Source organism: Parus major, chromosome 2 (assembly GCF_001522545.3).
Source record: "Parus major isolate Abel chromosome 2, Parus_major1.1, whole genome shotgun sequence".
NCBI lineage: Eukaryota > Metazoa > Chordata > Aves > Passeriformes > Paridae > Parus > Parus major.
In genome coordinates, this window is record NC_031769.1 from 16,059,532 (window position 1) to 16,081,455 (window position 21,924).

Here is a 21,924-nt window from a genome sequence, read left to right on the forward strand (position 1 = left end):
TATTGTAAATTGTTTGTTCTGGGCTAGCACACTGTAGCATGTGGGTAGAGTGGTATCTGCAGCATAGGATAATTAACAACTATTTGCTGTATCATTGCTGTACTTCACTTGGCCTTGAGGCTGCTTCTAAGGAAGCAAATAGTTAAAATTTAACTCTACATCCTGTTGTTCAATTGTTTGGTTTTTTAAAAAAACTGTATGATTTGAAGATTAAAAATAGTGGAGGCAGGTAACAATTAACAGTTCCTTCAACGTCCAAGCTTCTGGGTTAGCTGGCATAGTCCCTGGCACTCAATTATAAAGTCACAGGGGTTTGTTTGACAAGTTAATTTAAATTTGCTTCCCAAAGGAAACACATTGTGCTTCTGGACGGACTGTCTTTTCCTTCTTCTCCAAATCAATGTAAAGCTGGGCTTTGTCTCACTGGATTATGTTGTCTAGGAGTGAAAATCCCTGTCCTATTCCCCAAATATTAAATTATGCTATGTATTTGTTTCAGCAATGCCGAAGATACCTGAAGCTGGTCTGACTGCTTGCAAGTTCTTACTAACCTGTGCTAACCCATACCAGTTAGCCATACTTTGCTCCTCTCCATCTTTGGTGTCTAAAAGTAGGTTTTGTGCATGAAGTCACAAACTACTGTTTAGCTGTCTTGTTACCATATCAGAACAAACACAGTATGTCAAGTGTGACCAGAGCTTTGAGAATGGTCTGTTTTGGCTGTTGCCTGGTATATATGGCTTGTCTTTCTTGGAAATTAACTGTTGAATGGCTGGAAAGCTTTGCTGTCCTACTAAAAATTACTTGTGTGTTGAGTTTTTCCTCTTTTGAAGGTGAAAAACATCGCCTATGACTAAACAGTAGACTTCCACATGAACATCAAGGAAATGGGTATAAATGAAAATACAAGAACGACAAATTTCTTTGTGCTTTGTTTTGCAAAATGTTCACATAAGACTTAATATGCAGACCAAAAAACCCCAGTAATTTCTTGAAGAAGTAAGATGCTACCTGGTAGCTCTGACGGGCAGCCTACTGCTGTGGGCAAAGCATATGCTGTGAGCCTTTCCTTTGCATAGGGGTAAAATCCTGCCTTGCTTTTCCGGTGCACCAGATGTGGTAGGGGTTGAAGTCTCATTTGCTTTGAACAGCAAATTAGTCTCTTGCACAGGCATGTCTGAATGCCTTTCAGGATTTACATATATGCCCTGTTGATGGCCCTGCACTGTGGTACAGATACTCTTCTTTTTGTTTCGTTTGCCTCGCTGAAATTTGTGCTGAGACTTTTCAAATCACTGCTCAGTACTTAACTTTGGATGAGCTGTCTAATAAAATTAATATATAGTCTTTTCCTGCTCTAAGAGGTATTTTCATTAACAACAATTTGTTGCAAAATTACTTAACTCAGTTTCCAAAGCATTTGTGGTACAGCATCTATTCCTGGAATTTCTTATCCTCTCTTCCAGTAATTCAGGGAATTTTCATTGCTCATTGCAGGGAGTAAAGGTAATTTCAGGGACTACCTGCTAGGAAAAGATGCATAATTTTGTACTCTGAAGGGCTTTGTTTTGTTTTGTCTTTTTTTCTTTTGCTATCAATGAGAACTCTTAGTATAAAGACACATCTTTGTCCATCCACTGAACAAAAAATGAATCTCTTAGTAACAATAGATTTGGTTTGTGAGGATGAAGTAGAAGTATGGATTTATTTCAAGGGACATAGCTGTATTTTAAAAAAACTCTATTTTGAAACATTGTTGTACGCTTTTTAAATTGATGTTCTCAGCCTCCTAAATTGCTCTGCTATTCAGGGGAATTTAAAATTGGTTCCTTTTCCTGTCCTAGGCAGTGTTCATGTATTACAAAATATGAAGAGTTGCTTATTATTTAAGAGTTTTGTGAGATAGTTTGAGGCCTGCTCTTATCACTGAACAGAAAGGTTCAGATTGTGCAGAAAAATTGGAAGAAAGGTGAACATGTAGCACCACCCTCATATAATTCTTTCAGCAAGATGAAGAAAACAACAGAAAGGCAGAACTAATACGTATGTTTCAGTCTCTAAAAGGAAAAGATCAAAAAATAGCTGCATTTGAAAAAAATAGACTAATCTCATTCTGTAGTCTTCGTTCCATCATCTGTGGAATCAGCTGCCAGGGAAAATGTGGGTGCAGTGGGTGATAGCTGATACTGATGTAGGTAAATACTTGATGTATAGGATTGTCTTGTCTAGAAAGTAATTTTTTTAAATTCCTGACTTAAGGATTTTTCAGAACATGCACAATTAGAACAGTAAAGCTTGTTCCGAAGTTTTACTGGGATATTTAATTAATTTATTCAAAATATGCTAATGGAGATGTACATAGTGCATGTCTTGCATTGCTCTGGAAAATGACAGCTCTTATTTCTGTTAAGTTTCTGTGTGCTTCCAAAGTAAAAGAGCCTTTTGCAGTATTACAAGTAGTCTATTATTTAGCTTTAAGCTGTGAAAACAAGCTTACTTGGTATCACCACTTTTCAGTGCTTTTCTATCTGTATTCCTGCTTGTAATCTGCAATGCTGTTTATCAAACAGCTAAGTTAAGGAAGGGTTTGTCTTTTTGTAGTCAGTAGAATTTAAGATTATTTGAGCATGTGCACCAGTTAATGAAAAAAACAGTTCAGCTGAAGACATCTCACAGTGAACACTGAATGTTCATTTCCTGAGTACTAGTCTTGCTTTTTTCATCTTGCCTCATATAGAAGTAGAAATATCAGCTAATTTTTTGCTTTGTTTTTGACTTTGCTTCACTAAATAAAACCTTGACTATTCACAACATTAATTTTAGATTAAACTATTTCTAGAGATGTACCTAAATGAGGTAGGATTTAGGATTTTTCTTTCTTTGTGAACCTTCACTATTTTTATGTATGATAGCCTTTCTAGGAGGAGTTGATGATTATAGACTAAGATTTATTTTCCTCAGTGGATAAAGTGATTGCTTGATAGGTTTTGCTCAAATGGGCGATTTTCTGTCACATGCCATCTTCTTCAATGAGATCCTGAGGTTCTAGTAGGTACTTAAGCCGGTACATTCAATCCCTGACGTTTGAAATAGGCTTCCTAGAAATGGGACTTCCTATGGCATCCAATGCTTGATTTGCACTTGTTCTTCAGCTAGGGTTTAAGCCATGATTATATTCCATGTAGAAGAATGTCTTGTTACATGAAGTTTAGCTCGAGTTTTCACAGACTGCTGGACTGATCGTTGTCTCTTCCCCCACCCCCAAATAAAATGCAGCGTATTTTGTATTCCTTTACTTGCATCTTTAAAGCGTTCTTTTATTCTTTCAGTAAAGCTGCTATGAACAGTATGATTGAAACTAGCCCCAGTGCTGAAATTAGTCCCTCCCTGTGCAGACTCTCACTCTGATATGCACTGATGGCTTTGCTGAAAGAAATTACCACACAGACTTCCCAAGCTTAGTCCCCCTCTGGGGTTCTGAGCAAATTGCTTAGCTTGTCTGTCCTGGTTTCCCAGCTGTGGAGTTGGAGTAATTTATTACCAGTGTCAGTCATAAGAACGCTGAGGGTTCATCTGTGAGGACTGTGTCTGCATAGTGTCTTTAGAGTGTCGAAATAGTAACGTATAATTGTAATTTTATTATTAATATTGCTTATTTCATTAAGGCATAATTTTCTAACAGCATTCGTGTAGATTAAGCTCATTTTGTCAATAAACTGGCATCCTTCCAGCAGCATTAACTCAGTTCAGACTCTTTGTCTAACAGTGAAACCTAAACATGTAGCTAGCTCTGTAAAGAAAACAGCAAATGCCTAAAGAAACCCATACTTTCTTGTTTTTAATCTAGACTGTGGACATCCATAAAGAAAAGGTCGCTCGCAGAGAGATAGGCATTTTGACGACCAATAAGAACACATCAAGAACTCACAAAATTATAGCACCAGCGAACATGGAACGTCCTGTAAGGTATATTCGAAAACCTATAGACTACACGGTGCTGGATGATGTTGGCCATGGCGTAAAGGTAAGAACTCCTGGACACTTGAGGACTCCAAGTAACACAGACCAGGAGACAGGGTTGGGGCAGAATGTTACTGATACTAAAATGTTCAGTTCCTTTATGATAGGAAGGATTATGTGTGTGATATGCTCCCACATACAAACATTTCAATAACAAAATGGATTGTTTTACAGTGAGGGTTTTTTGAGCAGTGTTTTCCATAACCTTGTGACTGTCAGCAATAGTCACAGTGTCAGGAAATAATGGCTCATGATCTTAGGCTAATGACTTGTCAAAAAAGCCATGACTGACTTGTAAAATTATCACTGCTTCCTCCTCTACATTAAGTTGTCACTGCCACTCAGTTTTTCCTCAATAACTAAAGAAATAAAGGAAGTCATCTCTTATGGGGAAGTTGGGTGGTGGGGGTGGGGTTTCTTGGTAGGTGAACAGAAGAAAGGGGATCAGCTAGTTTGCATTTAAATCTCAGTGGCAATTGATGTCTTACTCTCATTGGACAGCCTAACTTTCCTTTTCTCTAAATAAAAACCTTAATAAGATAATGTCTACCTCTCTTGAAATGGTTGTAATTAGAGTGAATTAATGTAACACCTTTTACTTCCTGGTCATCTTTTTATAAAAAATACCTTTATATTCCTCTAGACCAGGTGTTCAGGGTATATTCAGTTTGCAGCAATCTTCCCTTGGATGGCAGTTGTTCAAAACCTGTGTATCCTCTAAAGCTTGATGTGCTCTGGTCAGTCAGTTGTGCAGCTGTGTCAGCCCATCCATGTGCCCTCTGAATCGCTGAGCTTGAGGAGCAGATCTCTCGAGGGTACCTCCTGCTTCGTAGCAGCCCTCCAAATGTCCACAGGAGTCTAATTCCAGCACAAGTTAGAAAGCAGTTCTATACCATGACAGCTGTTATGAATTAATGTAGTGACTTTAGACTACCTGATTTTTTTTGTTTTGTTCATAGGTGAACATGTATTAAACCTGTAACACTTAGGATTGTTTTACAGTAATAAATTAAGCCAGTCTTGATGGATAACAGTCTTGTTATTCATGACAGACATGTTCTGAAGTGCTATAAAATAGAAACACTGGACCCAGAGAAACTGATGATTTTTCAGTGTAGCCTGCATTTGAGGAGAATGTTCTATAAATAGAGTACAGAAATTCAATGTCAGGTTACTGGTTTCTGCATTTAAGTGTTCCAGGGATCAAGTGCTGTAGAAGACTTGAAAAGTCAAATAATTACTGTTAGTCTCTGAAATTGATGCTTTGCTGAACTACTTGGATTGTGCAGACTCAAAACAGATTGCTTGATCCATGAAGGCTGAGGTTATTTAGTGTTAGCTGTTGCACTTTCCAATATCAGTATTTGCTTTTGGGAACACTGGTGTCTATTTATGTCACCCTCATTTTTTAGTGGGTGCTGTTTGCCCATTTTCTAGGCAGTCCTTACAGAATGGTTTTGGTAAAGTGTTTTTTGAATGTTAGTAATTTATTCTATACTAAAAGCTTGGTCTTAGTCTTTCAGAGGTAAAAAAAGCCTCTAGTCATAACCGAATTGCCAACTCAATTACAAGACAGCTGCAAATTATATCTTGATACTGTTTCTTTGAGTGACTTGCCCAAGTCTGTTTTACAGCTGTGAAAGGCATGAAACAGTTGGTATTTTCTATGTAGACTTGTTACACAAATGAAGTAAACTGCCATCCACACCTCAGGTATGTAGTTCAAGGTGGTTGCCATGTCTTAGAGACACTGTTGAAAATAGTGTGCTGAGTTCTTTAATGGCACAATTAAATGTTTTAGCCATCTTATTACTTGGGTTCCAAGGGTGTGACACAGGTCAAGGCTCTGAAGGAAGTAGTTTAGTCACCTAGATGTAGGTAGTGGAGTTACAAGAAAATCAAACCAAAACTACTTAAGAAGCTGGATGAAGCCATGTTGGAAGTCAGTACAAATGAAAGAAGGTGCTGAGAATCTGGGTTGCCTCTTGAATCTACAGTTAGGGGAGAGCATACGATAAACTGAATTACAAACTTTGTCTCATTCAGAGTGATCTTAAAAGATGCTTCAGTCTCTGTTAAGTCTTATTTTCTTGAGCAAAGATTTCACCCCAGGTTGGATAGCAATGTGTACAATTAGGCCTTAGAAACCATGTTTTTCTAGGAAAAAAAAAGGTTCGAGGTCTACTTAAAACAGTTGTCAGTTTGACAAACTTGCAGATCTTTGAATGTTTTCTGCTGTAGCATCTGTCATTAAAATACAGCACAACACATATATTGGCATTTAAGTATTAAATAAAAATTATACAACACTTTGAAATCTGTAGATAATTTATTGCGGTTAATGGGACTCTGTTCTGGTGTAGGATTTGATAAAGGAACATAAAAGAAAAATACAAGGCAGAGAAATCAAGGATACAGATTAGATTATGCCATATTTCTGCTTTTATGTTTTTAAATATTGATCCTAGGAAAAATATTGTTTAAATATGCAGTATATTTTATGGTGTGATCCTGAATTGTTTCATATGGAAAGTGTAAATAAAAGGAATGTCTCACAGAATTATATAATGAAATTAGGGAGGTGTCCTGAGGGTAAATGCTGTCTTCACCATACGTCTTCCATCTGAGCAAATGCAAAACCACCTCCTGTGTATACTCAGAGTTCATTTTCTTTGTCTCTGCTTGTCGTGGCTGTGTAGAAAGGATGCAAAAGCAGATGCATGTGCTTGGGGCATGGAGAAGGGCTGTGCACGCCTCCCTCTGTCTCACACGCATGCAGCAATTTCTGTGGGGGCAGGTGAGGGTGGAGGTGGCAGTGATGGGTAAGCAGCTGCTCTCCAGAGCAGGTTTCCTCACTGATGGGAGACACTTCCTTGGAAGGCAATGCTGTTTCCTCCTCCAGCACAATCTTGATTGAAAAACTTTTGTAGAGCATCATAGGATCACAGAGGTGCTTTCTCCTTCAGCCTGAAATGCCCATGGCAGCCCCAAAGTGCCCCAGCTGCTGCACTCCCTGCCCCTTCCCTTTGCAGGTACAGATACAGACAATGTCTCCAAAGGCTGCTTTTTTTTAAATTTATGTCTCTATGAAGCTGAGACTAGCATAAGTCCAAATCAGGAGGGCTTTTGAAGTTGGTTTGCTAGCAAGAAGGCTTTCCTTTGCAATAGAAGTATGTGCTGATGGCTCCAAGAAACAAACACACAGGGAAACATTTTTGCTGGTCTGTTAAGTGGTTGCTCAGCTGTCACCCTCTGGGCATAGGGGAACGTAGCTAAAGTAATTCTTTGTAAACAAGAGTAAGTGTCTTGTCTACCTTCCTGTGTAGAGCTTGGTTTAAAATTATTAGGCAGAGGCTACTTGAACATTTCCTTCCTCCTTTCCTCCTTTTTTTTTTTTTTTTGTGAAAGGAAAAAATACTGTGCCAGCAAATAAATAGGTCGAACACAATTACTCATACAGAAAATCCTTAGTTTAAGAGCAGGGAGAAGGAGGAAGCTTGGAAGCTGCCTTAAAAACCTTAAATTTGCCCTTAAAAGCCAAATTCAAATTGGCCCTTGGATTTATTATAATCTTCTTTTTGAATAGAAGGCAGGTGGAATTGCAGCAATTTGTAAAATGGCAGCTAAGTAGGAAATTGAAGTGATGATGCCTTATGGTTAAAGTCAGATAAAATGTTGAATACATGCCTAATTGAAATGCCTAATAGCTGTAATTGGATCAAGTTTATTTTATGGAACTAACAGTTCTTCAAAACCAAACTAGAATTGTATATGAAGATTGATCACTTTTCAGTTTTATTTTAAGGAAAGAAATTGTAATTTTGTCACCATAAAGAAATTTGCATTTCAGCACATGAAAGCTGTAAGAAGCTTTTGAGCCCAGAAAGTTAAACAGGAATTAAGGATTCAGAAATCTTTCTCAAGCAAATGGAAGTTGGAAGGACTCCCTTAAAGTAGGGATTGGGCCAGAACTTGACAAACACTAAGCTTAGAGAGGAGAGTCTTGCTCTTACCCTTGTACTTCTCAGCATGTCCTACTTGTCTGCAGTCCTTATGCTTATATCTGTGTCAGTGCAAAATGAAAATGCAGATGAGATGCTGATGTGAGGGTGAAAGGCTACCTAATCGAGCTTACTTACCCTTTAGGATAAGATTGTTTATGTGTAGCTGCTGGAATATTAAATTTGAAATAATTCACCCTAATAAGACCCAAGTGAGATAGGGATTCTGAACTGGAGCTGCTGCTGCCTTTGTCCCCATACCAGCCTCTGTCAGACATTCACGCTTCAAAGGATGTCATGTTGCCAATTTCATTAATGTCACATCATCTCTCTGGGGTCACAGCCAAACAGTAAATATTGCTGTAGGGTAAAGAATGCTTCTCTGGGGGAAAAAGGAACTTCCTGTTGCCAACTCTAATGACTCTGCTGTGAGTGTTAACACACTGTGCTTTCCATAGGACACTTGCTACTGGAAAGTTAGAAGTGTGCCTAGTGTCATCTGATATAATGTAGGTTGCAAGCCTTTTAGCTTGCAAAGGAAACACAAAACTTTGAGTCTCTTTATTTTCTAATATTTTTTTTTATGCTAGCCTTACTTTATTGTAGTTAGATTGAGTCACCAACTCAACTGAAAAATCCGAAAAATCTTGAACTATTTAAAAGCAGGAATCTAGGTATCTTTCTCTGAACAAGACTAGTGAGTGCTGAGAGAGCAGTGTTAAGTTTGTCTATCACTCACAATAGATTTTTGTATGCTAATGCTTTTTAATTAGAAAGTTAAAAAAAAAAAAATAAAGGAGAGAAGCAGCACTGACAAACTACATTTGGTTGCCGTTAACAGAAGACTAATGACTAGGTTGCAAGTACTTGTAGGAGAGGTTAAACTTCCCTGAAGAGAGACTTACCTACACATGTTCAATTTTTAAACAAATACTAATTTGAAACCAACATTTCTTCAAAATATTCTGCTTTACTGTAGACTAGAAGGAAATGAAGAACAAATAAAAGCTTCTTACCCATTCTGGTAAGAAAATTGAGACCCAGGAATCATTTCTTTAAAACTGCTCAAAACTAGTGTGGCAGAAGTATTTTACCCTGAGTGCATGACACCCACATACAGTCTGCCTGCTGAACATCATCTTTGATTACATATTCTACCAAACTCTGTCTTGATTTCTGTAAGGAAATCATGTTCTAGGTTTGGTGCTTTACTGTATAATTTCCTCAAGCATTACCAACCTTCACATACAAGCACCTTTCCAGCTTCTGTTTTTCTTGCTCTGTGTCACCGTGTGGTATTTCAGAACTGCCCCACTGATGAGACAGAAGACAATCTTGTGCAAAGTCGCCTAGCTGCACACACATAATTGCATTTCAGAAGGTCTTATGGCCAGCTACCTCTCTGTAGGGGCATTCTCCCATGACTAATAAAGGCAGTACCTTATTAAGTAAAAAGGAGGTTGACTAAAGAGTCAGGAGTAACCATGTGGGGGTTTTTTTCTATTGTGTCTGACAACTGTATTATTGGTCAAAGAGAACAGATTTTAGGCTGACTATTGCTTTTACAGACCCTATGTATAAAAGTTCCAAGTTTTCCAGATACTTACTATTAATGGAAGTCAGACTGGCACACTTCTTAAACCCTTGTTTCCATTGTGTAGAGCATTTATACTGGGTGGTCTTTAATGACCTCTTTCAGTCATCCTAGGTATGGCAGGATATAGAGTGAAACTGGCTCTTTAAATTCAGAAGTTGAAGAAATGATGAGTGAATACAGCAGGGGAAGTACAACCTGCATAGAGACTTGAAGTTTCTGCACTCCAAAATTGGAGAGTTCATAGCTGAAATGTGCAGGAGAAACTTGCTGAATATCAGCATAAGGATTTTGCTTCTGTGTGCAGGTGGTCTTTTGTGTGCTTACAGATAAATGTGCTCACATAAATGAGTTATTTGCAACCATCCCTACCCCTAGTTTTCCAAGCACAGTTTATAGCACAAATGATAGCTTTATAATTTCCCTGAATCATGACTAATGTTCCCCCATGACTTGTTACTTGGCATGAAAGCTATTAAAAACAGTGAGATGGCTGCCTTCTGAGGCAGCCAGTGGAGTCCTTCAATGTCTCGACATCTTTTGACTACCCAGTGGTAGTCTGATTTCCTCACACCCTTCCCTTTCATGCCATTCTTGGTCTCATCCCTTTGACCTCAGTTACAATGACCTGCAGTACTGCCCTTGGCAGCAGGTGTTTTTTGTACTCTTCAGACTACCAGAACTGAATATGCTGGAATTGCCAAAAGAGTTGCCTTAAGCAAATAAGTCTCTTGGTACTAGCAGTCATTGCCTGTCCTTCCAAACTACAGCTGTTCTGAAGTTCTAAAGTCCAGGTGCTCTGAATTCCTGGCATGAGTTACAGGAGCTGCCTCAATTTTGGCTTTTGATAAATGCCTTGCATGACTGCAAACACCTGTTCTGCCCATTGCCTTAATGCTTTGCTTCTTTCCAGCCCACTGCTGGCTCTCAGTCCTAGGCCAGCCTGCTCTCCTGTGTTGTTCAATGGATGTGGATGTGTCACTGCTCTCGCTGTGACATTTTGGGACTGCAGCAGCACTGACTCTTATTTCTTGATTCTGAGATTGTGGTTTCTTTCTCTTAGTTTTGTGACAGCCCTTACAGCTTTATCCAGGACAGGCACATGCTTATTGGGTTTTCCCTGGAAAAGCAAGATTGTTCTGCTTCCTTCTTTAAAACATGATCTGCTATATGATTGTTCTGCTTGCTTCTTTAAAATATGATCTGCTATATGATTGCAAGAAACCCCAGCCAATACTGCTGCTTACCCTATTTCCTTTCTGGGAGTGTTCTGGTCTGTCTAGTTCTCACCTTCAGAATCACAAGCATCCCCAGCAAGCCTACAGCCTGTTTTTGTTCTGATGTGTGTCATCCAAGATGCTGGTATTGGGTTGAAAAGGGTCTCTCCTGTGTGTGCAGTAATACAGGTCTCAGGGGGAGAAGGGAATCATGCTCCTCACAGCTTCTGAAGAGTTCTCAGTGATGCTCTTCATCTGACTAAGCTTGCTTGCATCCTTTTGCATGTCCTGTCTCTTATTTTATACCCTCTCAGAACAGTCTCTTCCCTCTTCAAGCTGCAAACCACATGGATGCTATGGCTTCTCCTCCTCATGCCCTGCATTTCCCTTCTTCCTGGCTCTGACCTTCCTGGTACTGATCAGGCACTTGGTGATGGTCATGTTCTGCCAACAGGCTGGCTGGTCTAGAGGCATTTATAGAGAGATGCTTGCACATACATTAAGCACATAGTTGCCACCCTTTTTTCACCTTCAATTCTCACTGAGTCTGTTCAATTCACCCTGCTGCATAAACTGTTCTCGATTCCAAGCAGGTTTTTTTGCTTAGAAAGCATCACATTTGGCTTTCAGACCAAGAAATGTAGCAATGTTGACCTCATAAGCTCAGCTGATGAATAAAAAAATCTCCTCCTAATTAGCTTGTTAACCATGATTAAATAGCCATATGGTTCATCTTGCTTTGGTTCAATTGCTTTCCCCCCTTACTTAGGTCTTTTGGATCAGAAGCTGTTCTCTCCCAGTTCCTTCTGTGTTCTGGCCGTGTTTTCCTGCCTGTGTGATTCTTGTTTATATTGACAACAGAGAGGACATCTACAGACTTTTTTATATATCGAAAGCAGCATGACAGTAGTTTCTAATTCTTCTGAACAATCAAGTGTGTATCAATCTGTATATTGTTTAACTGGTAGCAGAAGAGATGAAGCTCACCTGATGTAGTCCTGGAGACAGGAATAAAGGTCAAGAGCTGTTGGACTTCAGATAAATGTTTAGTGTACCTAGCAGTAGAAAGGTTTGAAATAAGATGAAGATTAACTGAACCATTGCTACACCTTGATATTCAGACTGTCACTGCAGCAGAGGCAGAATGAAACAGGGATTAGGAGGGGGGTGGAAGTACTCACCATAAATGCTGAGTGACACTGCATAAGAGAAGGAAAGAAGGAAGCTTTTTGGTTTTATATTTTTGAGGCAGGCAAATTTAGTAGGAGAGGCTGGATAAGAAACCATGTCACCCTTCCTTTGAAGCCTTCAAAAATGTTTCTAGCTATGTCTGCTGGGGAAGGACAGAGCCAAGAGTTTAATTTTTTGGTCTCCTTTAACAAATTCCTTTTATTATGCCATTGCTGTTGGCAGCTGGTGAAGTAAGGGGAAGGGTCACATATTCCTGTGAGAAGAGAAAGCAAATTTCATTATTAAAGGCCTGTTTTAAAAATACACTACTTGGGAGAGTACTCTGACATCTTGGGAACTGAACCTGCATGTTTATCCATGAAATAAGTATGTGGGGACAGAGTTGGTTTAAATGCCTGTGAACTCTGCTGACAAACTTCTGCCCAGGCTTTGAGTAAATGGGTTGACCTTCAAATTTACTTACCAGAGCTAAACATTTTAATCTGAATTTTGGAACAGGATTTATGTTCCTGTTATTGTAATATGAATAACTTAATTGCCACAGCTTTCAAGCTTGATTGGTAAACCCCAGCTGTTTTTCATTGGTTTTGCAGACCCTGTCAGAAGCCTCAAATGCACGTTTGCTGTATAGCATGTTTTAATTACTTTTTTTACTGAGTTCATGGATGCCTTTAAACTAGTCTGTGTTTCTTGGAGCAGGAGAAGAAGATGCAAACCACAGTTTGAAATGCACTGCCTTAGAAGGCTTGTTCTGGATGTAACAGTTTAATTCCAAACAATCTCAAAAAAGCATTGGGATCGTTTTGGTTTGGGTGTTTGTATTTGTTTTGTTTTTTGGTTTTTTTTATTGGTGAAATTAACCCTTTCAAAAATATAAGTGCCTATCCCCCTGTACCACTTGCCCATGATCCCCTTGCACCCCCCCAAAAATGAAAGAACTTGGCTCATTTTAAATGTTACATTTTCCACATGAGGCCAGGTTTTGATATTTTTTCCTCTGAAATCATGAGGGCTGTTAAAATGATACAGTGGAGTCATATAATGACTTTATTCTAAGAGCTAAAATTTCAGAATAACAATCATTATATCCCTGCCAACACAGGGATATAAGAAGCCAGCATTGTGCTGGCTTGAATCAGATTTCAATCAATAAACCAGAGGTGAAAGGCGCTGCTGCTCATCCTGTTTAAAAATTCCCTTTTCTTTATTTACCATTCAATGCAGCAGCTAGGATTTCTTGAAAACATAGGAAGGTTAAGTGTCAAAGCAACAGGCCATCGATTCTGTGCACATTGCTGAAAGTGTGGTTTTGTGAATGAATTCTTAAGTGCATATTGCCATTGAAATAGCACTGATTTGGTTTTGGACTTGAATGGTCAGCAGAGAGCTTTTCAACCCTTTACTGCCCATGAAGAACCTGGCAGATATGTCTGGCAAAGCTTAGCTAAACTTAATTTTGACACAAGCGCTTTTCTTGTGGTCGCTTCATCACACACTGAATTTTCAATAACTGACACAGCAGAATCTCTCTTAGTGTACTGGGATGAGCTAATTATTAGTAGACACAAATGATTTCTTTAAAATGTGATTATCTTTAGTTTAACCTGTCGTATCAGTTGTGATGGATCTGCCATTAATTTCTACCTTTTTCCCCCCCTTTTTTGCCAACGTTAAGTGGCTAAAAGCCAAGGTAAGAAGTGTTATTTCTCCTTTGATCCACAGTGCCTCATGTGACTGATAGTAGAGGCTGCAGAGCCATTAAAACTGAAAACTAGTGCTCTCTTACACTCTCTTCTGCTTTCCATAGGATATTTAGATTAAACATGCTATACTTTTTTTTTTCATTTACAGCATTTAGCGTGTCAATATATCTATGATACATTGACATCTGCATTTATTCATAGATACATTAATTTCTCTAACACATATAGTGCTTTGCTCTGAATTCGGTAGATGCCTTGTTTCCCTTCACTTACATTTTTTGCAGGAGACTTCCCAGACAACCTGAATGACTCTGCTAGTCAAATAGCAGGGACAGATTAAGAAATTCTGGGCCATACTGGCTGTATTGTACTGTCAGTGTTAAAGTTTGATTTAAATTATTAACATCGGAACGGCAATGAATACAAATGCGGCTTCCCTCTAAGGAAAAAAATGATAGAAGATATTTGTGCATGAACCTGTCAATTGCCTACCTTTCTGATGTCTGTTTTTAATTAATAGTAAAAATAACATTAAGCTTGTGTTTAGACTCTTTGTATTTACTGGTGTCTGTCTCATGTGTAGCTGAAAACTTGCTGTTTGACAGCTGTCTGGGAATTCTCATTTCATATTCTTACACTTAAAAAAAAAAAAGCTGTCAGTAATAGTGTTTCTCTGTTATAAAAATAAAATCATGTTTTCCCTTATTTCAGCATGGAAATAACCAGCCTGCAAGAACTGGCACCTTGTCAAGAACAAATCCGCCTACACAAAAACCACCAAGTCCTCCCATGTCAGGCCGGGGAACTCTGGGGTAAGAATGGACTGCCCAGTCCCTCCTGTGTAATTGATATTTTTAATTGTGCCAGTATTGGTGTTTCTTAAATTCGTGGGTAAATGGCAATTCTGGTTGCCTTTAGCAAAAAAAATTCACCATAACCTTTTCTGTATGAACCCCTTCAGCTGCATTGACTCTTGTTTTCAGGATGACTGAAATAATTTTTTCCACAGGGAAGGATTTAATATGGATATTGGTAAATACCTATATTAAAATAAATATAAATTAAACATAAATATCCAGGATATTGTTATTCCTGACTTTGGAGAGAAATGCTTAGTGACAGAAACGAATCTTAAAACTTTAACTTCAGTGGGGGAAGACTTTGCGAGTAAAGTTCTTGTCTACTCATTTCTTAATATTAGAAGAGCTGTGAAGTGGATGTTTGTGCTGTAGTTGTTGCATTATCTAAGCAAAATTTATGGCATTGTGAGCACAGTGGCAACATTGATTCTTGCTGGCTTGTGCATTTTTATTTTTATACTTAAATGAGGAAGGATTTTGCTTTTCCCAAGTCCCACTGTGAGCAGAGTTCCCTGCATCTATTTTGCTGCTATGGACCTGTGGGGAGTGAAATCTGCTTATCTTGGTGTGCCAGCAAGTAGTTGTTGCTAGAGACAAAACATTAATACTTGAGAAGCTCAGTGCATGTGCCATGCGGTTTTGTCTGTCCAACAGTGCAGCATCTTCCAAAAGGCATCCTGAATGACATTCTACTTTTTTATCACACTCAGCCTTCTCCTTATACTGTGGGGGATTGAGGCACTGTGAAGCTGGCTGGCATGGTTGTGTTGGCTTCAGGTATGTCGTGTTGGAGAGGCAGGAAGCTGGAAAAATGAGGAATAATGAGATGGAGCAGGGTGGAGATCAAGAGCAGTGATCAAGGAAAATTAGAGGCAGAAACTCCTTTTGTTGAAGACTTAGCAATTTTTAATCCCTATTTGATGCTTTGGTGGTAGTGTTTGCTGCATATTCCACAGAGAAATTAACCTAGAGGTTTCCTCAGCATGTTTTCTGAAAATTCCCATTGCTCAAGGGCATGAAATCAGTATTCCAATTGTGTCTCTTATCCCAGCTGAGAGAGTTGTTTATCAGCCCTGGGAGCCTGGGTAGCACTTTCATGTCCTCTTGGATGCTTGCTAGTGAAACAGCAGTTCTGATGTACTGGTGAACTGCCTCTCTCAATACTCCCCCTGAACAAGCCAGAGCTGTTTGCTTGCCTTGGCTGATGGCTGATAAGGATTAATCAGCTGAATGTCATTTCCAGATGAGCTTGACAAGCGGCAGCAGTTGGCTGAGGGGGAGGCATAATGTGGGTTTGTAAGAGATTTCTATCTGCCCTTCTTGTTCAGGAAGTACAGTTCTTGTCTTGAGCAGCCATGTTCTGCCAAAGCATGAAATATCACAGGCATGACTTACCTTAATTTATGCAGAAAAAATCGCTAGAAACCGCAGGGATGCTACTCTTCTCCTTTGATCCAGAAAACAGAGATAAGTATGTAAAACCAGAATGAGCTTAATGTGTAACATCAGCCTTTAAGTAGGTGTTGCCTGTTGTGCAGCTTGTGCCTCCAAGGCAGAACCATCTAAAGGAATATGGTGTGGAGGGAGTCCTGCATGGAAATCACGCAGAATGAAAAGCAAAGGGCTGAAGTAAGCAGGGGTCTCTTCACAGGACCAGGGAGAGATTGTGGAAATCATTGGGTGCTCAGGTTGGAGGTACCATGGAAGAATAAGTGAATTGCTGGAGCTTGATGTGGCAGGAGAAGTTGATGTTATTCCTTGAGGGTCCTGGAGCAAAGCAAGGCCCTGGGCTCCCTGTAGCTCTCCCTGGTGGTAACGGCTCCCAGGATCACCCTGAAACATTGGGGGGACAGTGAGGTGGGGAGCTCTGACTGGTGTCAGGAAATAATTTTTTTGTCTTCCTTCTATAACAATTTATTATTAAAACCTCTCAAAGAAAAAAGTGGAAATACTGTAACGGTTTTCAGATACTGTGGTGTTTGTAAATTAGCTTGTCTATATGAAGAACTCTAGACGATTTTAATATGCAGGGTGTCACCACCTATAGATCTGCCAAAGGAGATCAGTTGTGGAAAAAAGAAGAAATTTTGTATTCTGGTCGTAAGCAATAGAGATATAAAGACTATCAAATAATAATGATAAGCAGGGAAGTCTGTTAATGTGCTTCCAACTGAAATAACTATAGTACTGTTGCTTTTCATAATGTAGAAAGTAAGTAAGTTTCTTAAAATACCAGGAAGCTGTATAACTTAGCAACTTGGTTATAGCCAGTAATTGAACAAATTATTAAATGCCAGTAGTTCAGTATTTTTGGTTTTGGTTAGTTCTGGTGCATTACCAGATTCTGTGTTTTGCAATGGATCTCTTAGTTACTGGTGAGAACTGAAGAACTCTGCGATTCAGTACAATAAATGCACTGTTCTTATGGCAGTAATGGGTCTGGTAAACAGATCTTGAAAGATCTGTGTTATATTTCTGACTTGATGCAGTCTGCTAGGTTGGAATTCTTGGGCCACAAAATAGAGACAATGAAGCTCATCTACGAGGCACTTTTATTTAGGTCTGCTTATGTGACATGAGGTTGCTTGATTACTGCATGAAGCAGTGCTCCTAGGAAAAGCACTGGTGATTGCAAATGTCACTTCTTTGAATCTTGATTCAGCCATGCTGATGTCTTAATGAGATGAATACCTTTAGCCAAGAATACTTTTGTAAAGGATTCTGATGGGAAGGGAATGGGGAGGAGGGAAGAGGAGATTGGTACAACAGAAATTTGTTATGTGCCAACAGGTAACCCAGAGTGTTATGCAGATATAGCTATTGTATGTTAGGTTGCTTAAATAATGTATTTTGGGTGGTTAGTTTAGTTTAGGCTTTTTTGACCAGTTTTTGTGCTGTAGGCCAACTTCTATAGATCTATCTATGTAAGACTACTTTGGGCTGTTGACTGTGCCCTGTCTACCCTGCCCATTGGAATTTTACTATACTACTGTGTGGGTCACTGCAGTGGTCTTTCATGAAAAATTTAGAAAACAAAAGGATTTACAACTTCACATGTTTATCCTTTAAATCTTTCTGTCTTCAAATCTTTTTTTCCTTGACCAGACGAAATACTCCTTACAAAACCCTGGAGCCAGTCAAACCGCCAACAGTCCCGAATGATTACATGACCAGCCCTGCCAGGCTGGGCAGTCAGCACAGTCCAGGAAGGACAGCTTCCTTGAACCAGAGACCACGAACACACAGGTAGTGTGTCCTCCCACAGTAACTCTTTCCTGCCTGGCAAGCCAGTGCTTACAAAAGTCACAGAAAATCCTTGAAGCATTGCGCCTCTTGGCTTATTGTTGAAAGGCAAAAAGGTGGGTTATTCTACCACTGCATCAACAGAACTTTACTGCATTGCTGACTTCCAAAACACGAAGAAGTGCCTTTATATTCAATATTCTGAGCGTAGCTTTTAAAAACTTGTTATTTTCTTCTTGAATTGCAAGGCTAAATGTTTCTCTGAGTCTCTTGAGTGAGTTCATTCTTTTTTCAGTTTGATTTTTATCACAGGCTTCAAACTGCAGGGAAAAAAACAGATGAAAGAATTCAATGTAGTTAGAAATAAAAGGTTAGCTTGTTTTTTTGAGAGCTTCTTTCTTAGTATTTTTCTTTTTTTAAAAACTCCCAGTAGGCAGTTAAACATGGTAGGTCACTAACAGGGACTGAGTATTTTAGACACAGTTGGTGATAAGCTACTGTCAAAATTAAATAACTTCTAAATGTCGCTGCATAAGGATCTTGTTAGTTTGTTTAGCTGGCTACTGTGAATGCTCCTTACTCCTGTCTCACAAGATCTTCTTTTATGTAGGCTGCAGTTAGAAATTCAGCTGCAACCATGGTGACAAGATCAAGGTCTTCAGCAGACAGAACACTGATTTTGAAGGACTTATCTTGGCTTCCATTTCAGATCACCGATTTTCTTTTTGTAACCTTATTTTCTAAAGAGATATATTTGAATGATTTGTGCTTGACTCTTGACTGATTTATAGCTATCCAGGAGTGGTAAATAAGCTAGAACCTCACTGAGTACTCTTAATTACCATAGATGAACTAAAGTGAAATTTTGGCTTCAAAACATCTTACTGCTTATTTCCTTTACATTATCCATTTAATTGCATATAAATTCAGGACTTGAACTAAGGATTGCTCTTAGATATGACTAAGGACAGATTCGATGTCAATTTTGATTCTTTTTCAGTTCCCTCTAAGAAAATAAATGTTATGGGCTCTATAGGCACATGTAGAAATGTTATCCAGTAGTTTACTAGGTTTTGCATTGCTGCCTCTGATTTGCGTGTCATATTACATCAGTTAGACAAATTTTGAGCTGGCTGTACTGTTAACCTTACAGATAATCCTAGAAAGAAACTTCTCATACAAAAAGGGTATGTGCATGGGTAATGGGGAGTGTTAGATACACAGAAAATTAGGCACACTGTACCCCAGACCCCACCCAGGGGTTTATCATGTCCATTCTCAGTTGAAAATTTGGCAATCTAAACTTCTGCTCTGAGTAGAGGAAATGTTCCTTCAGTTGACATAGTTAATCCTAATTATTTTTTTAGAGTTTAGCCATGAAGTCTTCCAGCCCCAGCATACTCCTTTCAGTTATTACAAGGCCCCTGCACTATTCCTGCAGTTGTTACTCCATTGCCTAGAACTGGCATGGTTGATTACCTTTTTATTTTTGAAGCATTTAATTGCACATTTTAGTTATAGTGATGTTTATCAGTTTAGCTAATTCCATTTATTAGGAGTATAATGCATCCAGACTTCATTATCTGTATGCAATTGTAGGTAAAGAGAGAGGCATTTAATAGGGAGTTTTTCAACAGTCTGTAATTGAGTTAAGCTAGCAGAGCTCACACAAGAAGTGTGACTGATGGTATGTTTTTGTAGGAGATGCTATGCTAATACTTCTGTTTTCTTCTGTAGTGGCAGTAGTGGAGGAAGTGGCAGTCGAGAGAACAGTGGAAGCAGCAGTATTGGCATTCCCATTGCCGTGCCTACACCTTCACCGCCAACCATCGGGCCAGGTATGTGCAACTCCTTCAGGCTGCTCCTCACTTCCCTGTGTTTGCAGAGGGACTTTGGCTAAACATGATGGGGTAGAAACTGCCCTGAAGCACAGTCCTCCTCAGGAAATCACGTGTGCTGAGTGATGTCTAAAGTTTTAATTCTTTGCCAGGAGTAGTTGCAGGACAGTTACTGAATAATGAGCAGTTAAAATACGTTTGCTGGTCCGTGTTTTTACAAGACAATCAAGGGTACACAAGGGGAGTAAAAGACAAACGTATCCTTTTAAAGCTTAACTGTAATTTTAAATGTGTCTACAATTTGGCATTTCTGGATGCCCTGAGAGCAGCAGCAACTATGCACATGTTTAATGGGAAACATTGGCTTCTGAAATACTCTGCTAACTTTGCCATCTGTGGTGAAAGAACCGTGTGGGATCTCTCAGCATTGGAGAAACACTCCCTTGTGTTTAAGAATGATGAACGGTGAGATTGAGTAGGGGCCTTTATTATTGTTGTTGTTATTATTATCTTAGTAATAAACTAGCCCAGTCACTTACTGTATGTTTTTCAAGCCTGTAAGACATAAGAAAATAGTGGAGTTTTGGTGTCATGTAATATTGCTATTGCAGAGATTTCGCTGTTTCTTGTATGACAAGTCTTCACTTCCTTGTATACATATAGGCTTTCCTTTTCCAGAACCTTTTCTGGTCCTGCAGTGGTACAAATAGGCATGAAATCTTATTATCCTCTGGCATCCCATAAAAGTAAATGAGAATAAAGATTGACATATATTTGTTTGGGAAGCCTATCAAGTGCTTGTACTTTTTTTTTTTTTTTTTTACTTTTAATAATATAGCCTAATTAGGAATATAAACTATTTTATTAGCACACATTTCTGTTCCTCCTGGAGCCCCGCCAGCACCACCACTGCCTCCACCTCTCCCGATGGGCAGTCTGATAGGTGAGACTTGTCAATGCTGAAGTGATTGCAGTCATGCTGCATAATCAATAATCATCTCTTCCTAATGAACTTAGGTGTTTTTTCTTCTGTAATGAGACCTTGATGATTTTATTACAAAAATCAGTTCTGGGATTTTTTTGGGTGTCTTTTTTTCAATATATCTAATCTCCACTAATTTCCTGTGGTTAAAGCCTCTGAAGCTAAATGCACTAGGTATGGAAAAAAGGCTGCTAGTTGCTTGAAATATACGTCAAATTAAGCGAAGATCCAATTAATCTGATCTATAAGATCTCAGAATCAGCTTGAATATTGGTATTAGGCTGTGTAACTCCTGCAGCAGAAACCAAGTCACAGCAGTTGCATTCTAGCTTAGAAATGGTAGGTTATGTGTCGGGTGATGTGTGTGTTCTATTCTGTCGGCATAAAGCGAGTGGACAGCACGAGTGTCTGTCACAGGGGCTTGGCTTTGATACCATAATGCTGCAGGCAGGTGTCAAACTGGAAGACTTGAGGATGAGCTAACAGTTCTTAAGAAATTGCTTCAAGCATTAGGGTGGGGTCTAAAAATAGTACTTTTCAAAATAGACAGGAAAAAATACCCCACCCTTTCCTGTCACAGGCTGACAAAAATAATTGATTGAATTATGAAACTAGCTTTGGAGGCTTTGACCCACATAACCTTTTGCACTCTCTTACTGAAATGTTAAGTGAAAGTGACTTTGAATAACATTACAAGACTGCAAACTTCCGACTGCTTGCTGTTTGTGTCTTTTATATATATATGTATATAAGAGCACAAATATTTTATTGCAAACTAGTTTTTGCATTTAAGAATTGTGTTAATTCATGCAACTGCAACATGTGAGATGCATTAGTTTGCAAGGTGTGATTTTCTGTCAGAGGTTAATCTGAAAGAGAACTTAAACTGTTTGTCAACCTTGAAGTTTGTGCAGCAAGTAGGTGGAGGGTAAAGACGGGTGTTTATTGTGAAGAATGAATGAGATCTTTCTCAGCTGGCATTGGTGATTCTGATTTGTTAGTACAAATTCCATCAATATAAAAGTGCAATTAGCAAATATGGTTGATAAATGTGTCAAGTGTCTGAAGCTCGTGACATGTGTTTCACTGTTCTGTTAGAGTGTTGTTTTATATTAGATTGGACGCATGTTCAGCTTTGCAGTAGAGATCATTTTTTTTGAGCGGAATGTGGATTTTTTTTCTGTGTGACTTTTAATAAAGGGTATTATTGCATGTAGTATAATTGAGATACACTTAAGAGTTGGATTCAATTTTACAGTCCAATCCAGTCTCTCA

General features: G+C 38.9%; 1 protein-coding gene across 14 annotated transcripts in view; it reads left to right on the forward strand.

The window, feature by feature from the left end:
* ABI1 (abl interactor 1) overlaps positions 1–21,924 on the forward strand; it is a 77,447-nt gene that overhangs the window by 45,381 nt on the left and 10,142 nt on the right. For 4 of the 14 annotated variants that reach the window (XM_015617073.2, XM_015617076.2, XM_015617080.2 and 1 more), the window contains exons 3-8: positions 3,848–4,024; positions 13,699–13,713; positions 14,438–14,538; positions 17,692–17,832; positions 19,567–19,667; positions 20,536–20,610. In XM_015617073.2, the coding sequence (XP_015472559.1) occupies positions 3,848–4,024; positions 13,699–13,713; positions 14,438–14,538; positions 17,692–17,832; positions 19,567–19,667; positions 20,536–20,610 (610 nt within the window). The remainder of the gene's footprint in view (positions 1–3,847; positions 4,025–13,698; positions 13,714–14,437; positions 14,539–17,691; positions 17,833–19,566; positions 19,668–20,535; positions 20,611–21,924) is intronic. The other 10 variants (XM_015617075.2, XM_015617079.2, XM_019005562.2 and 7 more) reach the window with 5 other exon arrangements.